At 38.5% G+C, this 10,355-nt stretch overlaps 1 protein-coding gene across 3 annotated transcripts; it reads left to right on the plus strand.

Annotated features, from left to right (window-relative positions):
- Positions 1–611: 611 nt before the first annotated feature.
- LOC131786943 (uncharacterized) lies at positions 612–6,715 on the plus strand. 3 transcript variants are annotated; one of them, XM_059104005.2, is made up of 6 exons: positions 612–698; positions 2,434–2,552; positions 3,115–3,210; positions 3,876–4,192; positions 5,422–5,634; positions 6,263–6,715. In XM_059104005.2, exons 3-6 carry the CDS (start codon positions 3,168–3,170, stop codon positions 6,590–6,592), a joined length of 903 nt encoding a protein of 300 aa, XP_058959988.2. In that variant the 5' UTR covers positions 612–698; positions 2,434–2,552; positions 3,115–3,167; the 3' UTR covers positions 6,593–6,715. The 3 variants fall into 3 exon arrangements, with proteins under 3 accessions (XP_058959988.2, XP_058959986.2, XP_058959987.2); XM_059104003.2 differs by having other exon boundaries at positions 2,434–2,548; XM_059104004.2 differs by having other exon boundaries at positions 2,434–2,548; positions 3,879–4,192.
- The last annotated feature ends 3,640 nt before the right edge of the window (positions 6,716–10,355 follow it).

Genomic DNA, 10,355 nt, shown 5'->3' on the forward strand with positions numbered 1-10,355 from the left:
CCTTTCCCTAGTTTTGAAAAAAATGGGAGGTCTTAATCATTTCAGAGAGTAGAGGTTTTCGGCGATCGAATAATAACAAGATTTATACAGAAAGCCTGTAAATACTGCTTGCATATCGCCCTTGACGGGATATTTATACGAGCGCCTAGGTTGCGCAAAATGTGCGCAAACCTTATGTACCCAGTCTAATTTTCTGCCCCTCTTTCATCTATTAGTAAAATATGCTTATCTCGGCTCTTAGCTATCAGTTTCTAGACAGACCGTTATATTTTTGACCAACACTCGTCTGTTAGCTGAGCCCCGCGCACGAATTGAATATGTCAAACCTTTCTACGGAAGTCAGTTGACTTACCAAAAAATAAGCGAAGAATGGTGCGGGGGAGGATATGGAGCCATTTAGTGATGGATAGATGAAGGGAGTTTCGGGTCCTAACCACAACTTAGAAATGATTTTCAGCTAATTTCCGAATTAAATTTGAAATGACATCTACAAATATTATAACAAGTAAATGAATTTCGTGAAGAAGAGTGTTTCGTGCATAATTATGATAAAAGGGACAACCATTTAAAAGTGATTACCATGGCCACAGCTGACCTAATTCCTTTCAGTAGCCTTCGCGTTGCATAGAGATCACTTGCTTAGCTGACTTGTTCACTTGAGTTTGGGAAATAAGGTGTTAATAACGAGCCGTTCTCAGGTATGATAAGTATCGTATTTTACACCAAGGCTTTCTCGTTCATTGCTCTGTGGTTACGCCGCCTGATATCTTTTTGTTAAAGGCCTTAGGCCAACACTTTACCTTGGGGTGATATCTGAGAGCGCAACAAAAAGGATACATTTGTTTCCCCTTTTCCGTAGAACTGTTCTACGCCGCAGGCGCTCGCTGTTTCTTTAGAAAGCCGCTGAAATTGAAAGAAAGTTTGTAATTGTGAGTAAAGGATCTCATTTCATTGCAAATTTGACGAACTAAGCAGGATTGAAGTAATAGATGTTGTTTGTTTATACACATCAAATGCATTTAACAATAATCTGTGTTGCGCACGACTTCTGAGACGAGGGGGTTTTATTTCACACAAGAAATAACATCATTTTCGAGGAAACCAAAAAAAGATTGTTCTACCTAAAGAAAAAGAAATTATCCACAGCTCTAGGTGCACGTCGCATTTTATGAGAACTATAATAAAAAAGCTGCGTGTGGCATTTTGAATACGAACATCGTAATGGCCTATTACATCCTAGAGCTCTCTGTAACCCAGTGGTAGAGCACTGAATCGTACATAGAGAGAGTCTGCGGTTTTATTCCTCACGAGGACTCAGAGATTTTTCGTTTTTCTTCTTTCTCATAAATTTTGAGATATTTTAAGATATTTTTCAGTGATCTCTCGTTACATAATGAAATTAACATTGTTGCTTAGTTATGTGACAACTTTGTTAATAACGTTGCGAAATATTTGGGAGATTACGAAGAACTGCTCTTCCATTTGCAGTAATTAGTTGTTTAACCCTCCAGAAAATGCAGATAAATGAATTGACACGTACGGTAAAGGTTTCTGTAATAGCCTTTGTCTCCTTCCGATTTTGACGGTTGACGGCTTTAAGCCTTGGAGTGCCCCTCAGACTGGTTGACGGTTATAAGGATGACATTTTTTACAATGATTTTTAAAGCATATTGATATTTTTCTTTTATATGAATCATTAAATTATATTCAATTTTATTTAGTATTTCCCCTAGTTCCCAATATGATAGTTAGAATTAGCATTAGCGCCAGACCTCTCGCCATACTGGCGCAGACTTGCTTTGCTTAAGGCCCTTAATTCATTCCATCTCCTTCTCCTTCTCCTTCTCCTTCTCCTTCTCCTTCTCCTTCTCCTTCTCCTTCTCCTTCTCCTTCTCCTTCTCCTTCTCCTTCTCCTTCTCCTTCTCCTTCTCCTTCTCCTTCTCCTTCTCCTTCTCCTTCTCCTTCTCCTTCTCCTTCTCCTTCTCCTTCTCCTTCTCCTTCTCCTTCTCCTTCTCCTTCTCCTTCTCCTTCTCCTTCTCCTTCTCCTTCTCCTTCTCCTTCTCCTTCTCCTTCTCCTTCTCCTTCTCCTCCTCCTTCTCCTTCTCCTTCTCCTCCTCCTTCTCCTTCTCCTTCTCCTTCTTCTCCTTCTCCTTCTTCTCCTTCTCCTTCTCCTTCTCCTTCTCCTTCTCCTTCTCCTTCTCCTTCTCCTTGTCCTTCTCCTTCTCCTTCTCTTTCTCTTTCTTCTCCTTCTTCTCTCTATCTCTTTCTCTTTCCCTTCTTCCTTCTTCTTTTAATTTGTCTTCTTTTTCGTTTTCTTTTTCTTCATCTTCGTCTTCGTCTTCGTCTTTTTCATAAGCAATATCTTATTGCGTGCAAATAATAGTGGCTACTGATCAAGGCACGACATTGATACCGCTTATCTGATTGTTGCAGGAAACCAACGAAGGAATGCGGGTCAGTTCTTTAAGCCGTCGTCACTTCTTCTTTATTTTAGCCATTGGAGGAATCGCAATCTTCGCGTTTACAAACATGAGGAGTAAAAATCTTGGTGGGTAGGTTTAAATTTCGTGCGCATTTGCATACCACGAAAATTGTTCAGAATGTATATCAACAAAAAAGTTATCACTTCAGTCATATAACTTTTTAAAGAAGGAGTTGGAGGTAAAGGTTATCTCGTAGCTATTCCTTCCGTGGCCTAGAAGGCAGGATCTGTGTACGATATTTAATTTCTCCGAAAAAGGTTTACCCAGAGCGAAGTTTATTTGTCAAGTTGTTCATCTGAGTTGAAAATTAGCTTCTGTTTGTGTACTTGCGTGTCTTATCCAGTCTTGTCCTGAACTCACCAAGTTCGAAACGAGCGGAAGTCTGGATACGAATTGCTACCGCAAAGTCGCTATGGACCCTTTTATGGGAAAGTACTGCCACAGAATCCTCAACGACCCTCCGATACGGTAGAAGCAAGCAGTCCTCGCTAAAAAGGAAGCGATGAAATACTCTCAGCTTACTTCGAAGGCGGAGGGAAATGAAAAAGAACCCATCTGCCCTGGATAGATTGTTTTTAGAACAATATCGACAGCTGATGAAAATTGTACATTTTATTTTTGTCTTTCACAGTCACCATTTCGACCGTTCAAGAGCTAATTTCGAGTCCTGAATTAAACCAAGTTATGACACAAATTGCGCGAACAGATGGAAATGGAACTACCCCAGGTAACTAACTTAACTTCATTTTTGTTCCAATTTCATTTACAAGGCAGTCAAATCATTCAGCCTCGAATCAAGGAAGACATTTATTTTGCCTGAACATGTTACGCAAAAGGGTATTTTTTCCCTCTGCAAACCCTAATGAAGAGCATATGGAACTGTCATCCGTCAATTACTTCTACAAGTCTATTTTTTTATCACGTTTACAAAAGTCTGCCAAAATTTAAATTTGAAGTAAGCTGTCAATGGGTACGAAAACAGTGAACCAATCCGCCTCGCTTACAATTGACCAATCAACGTTGGATGGAAATCATTACTTTAGTATTCATGGGTAAAGTAGATTGGATCAATATCAGTATCTGGGCAACTGCCCATCTACCCCTCCCCTAACCCAACATTAACTTTAACTTGTTGTCAATTGACTGTTGTTGAGTTAGGGGACGGGTAGGTGGGAAGTTGCCCAGATACTGATATTGATCCAGTAGTTTAAAGCTAGAAGGGATGATTATGCAAATGACCAAACAAATATTTCCCTATCGAGTTCACAAAATGGGTTCATTGGAGCTTCCATCTCAAAGATACTTAATTTCCCCATGATCTTCCAAATCCAAAGAGATCCTGTCAGGTCGGGGGGCGTTTTGTTTTACCTATGCATTTTCTTATCTTATCAGCAGAAAAAGATGAGTACAAGACCATTGATACGCTGCTGTTTTTTGTTGGCTACCCAAGAAGTCGTCACACCTTAATGGCATCTCTGCTGGATGCCCACCCTCACATGATCGTGGCTAACGAAAATAACCTGTTTTACCGGTTGAAGAATGGTAAAAAGTATGAAAGGAGCCAGATGTTTGATACATTAATTGAGGGTTCCAAAGGTTTTCTAAAAGGAGGCAAAGGAATAGTGATGAAGGGAAACCTTCAAAACACTTCTCATTTTGGATTCTGGATGGAAGGTTACTGGCAGGGGAGTTATGATAAGTACATTAAGGTGAGGCTTTAGAACATGACTCGTTCTCGTGTTGTTAATTGGTGGTGATGGGAAGGCCTGGTACCGACACAATGGCGAAATGAGTGCGTATGCTCCGCTACTCGAGCCATTTGAATAGTTTGTTCGCCGAGACATCGGGTATTTTCTCTAGAGGCTTGCTTACTGAGGAGACAATGATAAAAAGCGCTAACGCAATGACAGCTGCTACGAACTCCGTAGCCACGTTACAGCTGCTCAATTTTAGTCCCTAAATTCACACTTGTCATCAAAACGCTTTTTATGTTGAGTGAAAATGTTGGATGTGAGAAGGTTGGACAGAAACTTTTCTGAAAATGGCAACCTTATCTATTTTTGTTTAGTCTTATCTCTTCCGAAATGAAACAAACAACGGGAATGTTAAAAATGCTGCCATTTTTCCTTAATAGTGTTACTATGGAAATATTGTCGTTCTCATTCCTTTGCACGTGAAATTTCTCGCAAATTACAAGTAAACACACTCATTTTGTCGATGTGTCCCTGGTAGCGACTTCCTCCGACACATGCGTTCCAGATCTCGACCGCACCCAAGATCCTATTGGCCTTGGGTGGAAATCACTTGAGATCCGCTGGTGTGTTGTGTGGTTGAGTACCTGCCTTTACAGCCTACAAAAACCAGATTTTTTGATAATATTTAAATTGTGAAGCTTATTTTAAAGTACTTAATTCATGATTTTGCTTATTTTAATTACAATTGCCACCGTCAAACCCACTATGGGGATGTGCCAATGAATTTGATTGTTCTTTGTTCAAGCAAAGGTTCTTTGTCATCATTTTAATGCAAAGAGACGCTATAACAGAGTGAACATCAAGGGTTTTTTTTTATTACTAGGACTGTTTATACTTTGTACTCTATTTTTCATTTCCATTATTGACGAAGTTATATAACAAGAAATCCTCCAAAACGTATCGAAATAGCAATTTGGTTATATTATGCCACCGTAGTAAGTGCATTGGATAGGGGTTCCTGCAAAGTCAAACTTCCTGTAAACTGCTTGGAAAGGAAAGTTGAATGCGATGCTTTTGTCCAATGGTGATATAGCTGAAGATAATCAATATGAACCCTCGTTACTTAAGTGAAAGATTCAGAAAGATGATGTTATTCAGTGAATGACACAGGCACACTTGGAGAAAATGAAACAAAATTATTGCAGTTATTCCTCTCCATTGTTTTTTTTTTAATTCGTATCTAGGTCATTGGCGACAAGACTGCGTGGATGAATTCTGGAGTATTTCGGAGCACTACCCCTGAAGACCTAACAAAATTAGTGGATGACATCGAGAAGAAATACAGAGTCAAAGTAAAGTTCATCCACATGAAGAGGAATCCGTTTGACATTGTGTCAACAATAGTTTTACGCAACACCAAGGAGAAAGGCGGCAGGTTTAAAGACCATTCCCAAAAAGTAAGAAGGAATGTACTGTATTTCCTCGAATATGCACCCACGCTTCAATAGGCGCCCCAATAAGCACCCCGCCTATAATAGGGAACGCCGAAGTTAAAAGTTCTCAATCCTGATGCTCACTAAACCATTTTTGTCGGCAAAGTTTGGTTAAAATATTTCAACGTTTTCTTCACCGTTGATAATTAGCGTCAAAGCGCGCAAGAATTAGCCTTATTCTTCTTTTAGTCGTCGTCTGCTCATCAAAATCGTTTCTGCTTAAATTATCTTACGTCAAACAAGCACCCCTTTCGAATAGCCCGCCCCCCCTCCATCATCCTTCCTTAAACAGTTGGGTGTTACTAAATTATTGGAGCTTCGTATCATGGAGTTGTCTTTTAATTCGTATTACGTGAGTCTGCTGTCGCGATATTCAGGTAACGGAGAGAGACCTGGATCAAAACTGCGTACTAAAAGGTTAGAGTAAGGGAAGGGAAGAAAGAGCAGGGGTATGAGGTGGGGGATATTTTGGTTGGGATAACTGACCTCGACCGCGAGTACGTTGAACCTTCAAAATTTTCAAACCAACCGTTCCATGTTTGGTTTAATTTTGTTAGTAAGAGTTGGTTCTCTTTGCATTTTTCATCCCAAGGTCGATGACCCAAAACTGTTGGAAGAAAGCATGGAGAGATTTTTCAACTGGGCTCAGGGAAGTGCTATCGCCAGAGAAGTCTTAGGAGACAAGCTCCTTGACGTGGACGGTCTTAAACTCGTGAACAAACCCATAGAGTACATGTCCAAAGTGTGTCAATTTATTGAAATCGCGTGTTCTGACGAATACCTCATGGCATGCGCAGAGGTTGTGGATTCCACACCATCTACAACTAGAGATTGGGTAGTTTGGAGCAAAGAACATAAGAACAGAATGTATTCTGAGTTCGAAAAGTATCCCTTTTTAGCTCATTATTCATTTGATGATTAACTGTATACCAATAGATTAGAAACTATATAAAATTTATAATTTATAAACAAATTATAAATTAATGGTCGTCGTTGCCAAGTTAATATGTAGAAGTTGTATGATATAATAGCCATATTAAAACATCAGAGATCTTGCAACGAGAATTTTCTCTTTCCTTTTGATTCACGAAACTTTGTCTGCAGAATTCTGGAAAACATTTAACATGCAAAATTGCACGTCCGAACGCCAGGGAAATATATGCATTTTTATCTTAAATCCCCAGTATCTCTAGACTTCTCAGTGGAAAAAAAGAAATGTTTAAAAATCACAATTGTGACGCAGAGGTAAATTCCTCATCTTTTTTCCTCACCATCAAGAAGAAACTGAAATAATAATAAAAATTTTTAACATTATTAATTATCATGAATAATGATTGTTAGGATAATTATAGCAGTAGTCGTAGTTACTCGATAATTTCGCCAAGATAATAAAATTGCTTCTGGAAACTCTTGAGCAGCGATTGAACAACTTCTGAACAAGTGATAGTTTATGTAATTTTAGGAGTTCTCCGCGCCTCTACCAACATATTACAATTTATGTGTCCCTAAGCTAATAAGTAAATATCTTGTAGATTAAACGTCCAGCTGAGAATTGTAACCTTAGTAAAATTTGAAGAAGCCACTTCTTTCAAGTAAATTTAATTCGCTAAGGTCTCCAAATTATAAACGAGATTTTAAATGCTGTAGTCTCTTTGCAAGTATGAGGTTTTTCTTACATTAGGAAACTTGGAACTATACTTCTCAAAGTAGTGATTAATATAAATGTTCTATTAGATTCATTCATTTAATGGCAAATATTCTGCAGTACCAAGTAACTAACAGGAATAATTCAGAAGTATTCGCGACATCATTCCTTTGCTATAAACCCTTTCCTTCTACGACGAATTGTTCGATTTTATGGCTTTGCTTCTGTCAAATCTAAATGCAATACTTTTGGTCCGAACCGAAGAACATATCGAATTCCTCCGTAGTCCACAGCCTCTTGAAGAAGCTTGAATATTCGATTTGTTCTCAATATGACCAGCTCCGTCAACGTTACGCTGTCCTCAGTCTTTTGGGAAATTTATTAGTACATGTAGCAGTCTATAATGCTATAAAAAGGTAAGACGGAACACGCTAAAATTGAATCTCTATTTTACCTTGTCCTTTGTGTGAGAAATGTGGCGAGGAGCTTGAGTAACACTACTGTTAAGAGTACGAGGAACGTAAATTGGCCACCGTAAAGAGTTTAAAAGCTGACGTTTCGAGCGTTAGCCCTTCGTAGAGCGATTGACGAAGAGCTAACTCTCTGACGAAGGGCTAACGCTAACGATCTTCATGTATTTGAGTACGTCCGTCCTTCAATATATAAATGATACGTAAAAAATAGTCAAAATGCCAGTCAGTTCAGCTTATTATATAAAGGCTTGTATAAAACGATTCTCACATCAATTGTAGATCTTCGACTAGGGTGCCTACGTCAGTGTCACTGTAGAACTCGTTTCAAAACAATCCCCCCCCTCTCCACTACCTCTCACCCCTCCCTCCCCCCCTTATCAGTAAAAAATGTCCCAGAGATTTCTCGAAGGAAAAAAGTGTGTCTTGAGATTTTTGAACAGCTACAAGACAGTCATTCAGCTTGTCCCTCCTTTCATTACTTTAAAAAGTCCGTTCATTTGGTTTCTTTTTTCGAAAGTTGATAAACATTTTGTTTACTAGGCCAGAGAGAATATTGGCCTCGGTCTCTGATAAAGACCACCTCTACGTTCAAATATCTCTCTTCAACTTCAAACGCGGTTTAAGAAGCTAGCGAGCGAAAACCGGACACGAGAGAGCGGCGGAAAATTGAGTCTAGGTTTTTGGAGTTCTATCAAAAATGTAAATATTTGTTGAAATCATTGCTTCGTCTTGTGAGCCTCGCTTCTTCGAAAAATCTTTCCACCTTAATTACATTCTATTTTTAAAGCTAAATGCTATATATTTTTTTAACTTACTACAGAAGACTGGCTCCTTCATCGGTTTTCATCCTTCTTCGCCTCGACTGTTGTTCAAATGTGTGTGTTTTTCATTTGTCCTCGATTCGATCAGCACTGTAAACGTTGCACTGTCGTACGAAAACAAAGAAAGAAATAAATAGTTATAGGTTTGTAATGCTTTTGTTTATGGGGGAGGGGAGGGTGAGGATCTCATGGGTTTTTAGGGGAAACAAGGGGAGGATCAGTCCGGCACTCCATCACATCCCCCCCACCCCTCCCTTCTCGGGCGATGAAATGAATAATGACCGTTCCTTAACCCTTTCACTCCCAAGATCTCCTTAGTAATTCTCCTTACTGACTGCTATACAATCATTATGATTTAATTCTGAGAATTTGTTACTGGATCAACTGAAAATTCCTTAATTGATATTTCTCTTTATTCTCATCACTTCTCTGCTTGAAATTATATGAATACTGTAGGGAGAAATTTTGTCTTGGTCACTCAATGGGGTTAAAGGGTTAAGCAATGGGAATGGATGACGGTCGATTTTAACCTTTTTTTTTTTCACTCTTACACCCTAGTCCCAAGTTGAAAACGATAGGTTTAATCTTGTTACATTTAGGTTTCTCGCTTTTACTAGTTACTGTATCTTATTATAGAAGTTCAAAAGTAATCCTGGCCTGCATTGTCTTTCTAGCTACTTGGCTCCATCTCACATTGTTTTCTCTATCTGTTAGATTTAGAAGTATATCCAATTCAGAAGTTCACCGACGTTTTCTCGCTCTTTTACAATTTTGCGTATTCTTGTACTAGGTTCTAATAGGTTCTCTATACATTCCTTCATTTTGAATATATATATATATATATATATATATATATATGTGTGTGTGTGTGTGTGTGTGTGCGTGTGTGTGCGTGCACCTTTGCACACCTATGGGGACATTCATATGAATACACACCAGCAAAGTGGGGTCTGTTCAAATTGTGGGGACATTTTCAAGTCCCCACAAAAAAGTCCTCATAAATACGTTTTAATAAGAGAAAAGACCATCATAGTGAGGACTTTTTTAATGGTCCTCATAAGTCGGTTCGTATAACACACATCTTGAGTCCTCACAAGAAGGTAAAAACACAGAACCTGGAAAAAAGTTTTTTTGTGTCCTGAGGCACATGAAGAAGTGCCCAAGAAAACCATTAAGATACTTAGATTAACGAAAAAATCATCTTTTAATGGTTTACACACTCAAATTCTTCATAAAGTACACACACTGTGTGTATTCAGATACACACAGTGCCTGAGTGATACTAAGAATTTCAGAGTGTACTTTGTTAAAAACTGTATTCTTTACATTAATTCTTAATGTAAGTATCTTTATGACTTTTTTAGAGCACCTCCTAAGGTGCTTTATGGCTAAAAAAATTTTTCCAGTCTTTTGTTTTCTCCCTTTTTGAGAGGAATTAAGGTGTGTGTTCTCCGAACCAAAGTAAAGGGACTCTTCGGGAGTCCTCATTATAAAGGTCTTATTTCAAAGAATTACCCTCTTAAGAACATCAAAAAGACCCAAAAAGAACATCATTAAAGTCTCATTATTATTATCATTATTATTACTACTAGTTCTCTTTTGGCAGAAGAGTTATCTTACCAAGGGATTTTGATTGTGCATGGAATCCTCTAAAGAGCTCTATCTAGTGCCTTTTTGATAGAACTTAACAATATATGTAACTTTATGGCACCTCTAAATGTGCTTATTGCTTCTTATAAGTTCCCT

Source organism: Pocillopora verrucosa, chromosome 1, assembly GCF_036669915.1.
Source record: "Pocillopora verrucosa isolate sample1 chromosome 1, ASM3666991v2, whole genome shotgun sequence".
Classification (NCBI taxonomy): domain Eukaryota; kingdom Metazoa; phylum Cnidaria; class Anthozoa; order Scleractinia; family Pocilloporidae; genus Pocillopora; species Pocillopora verrucosa.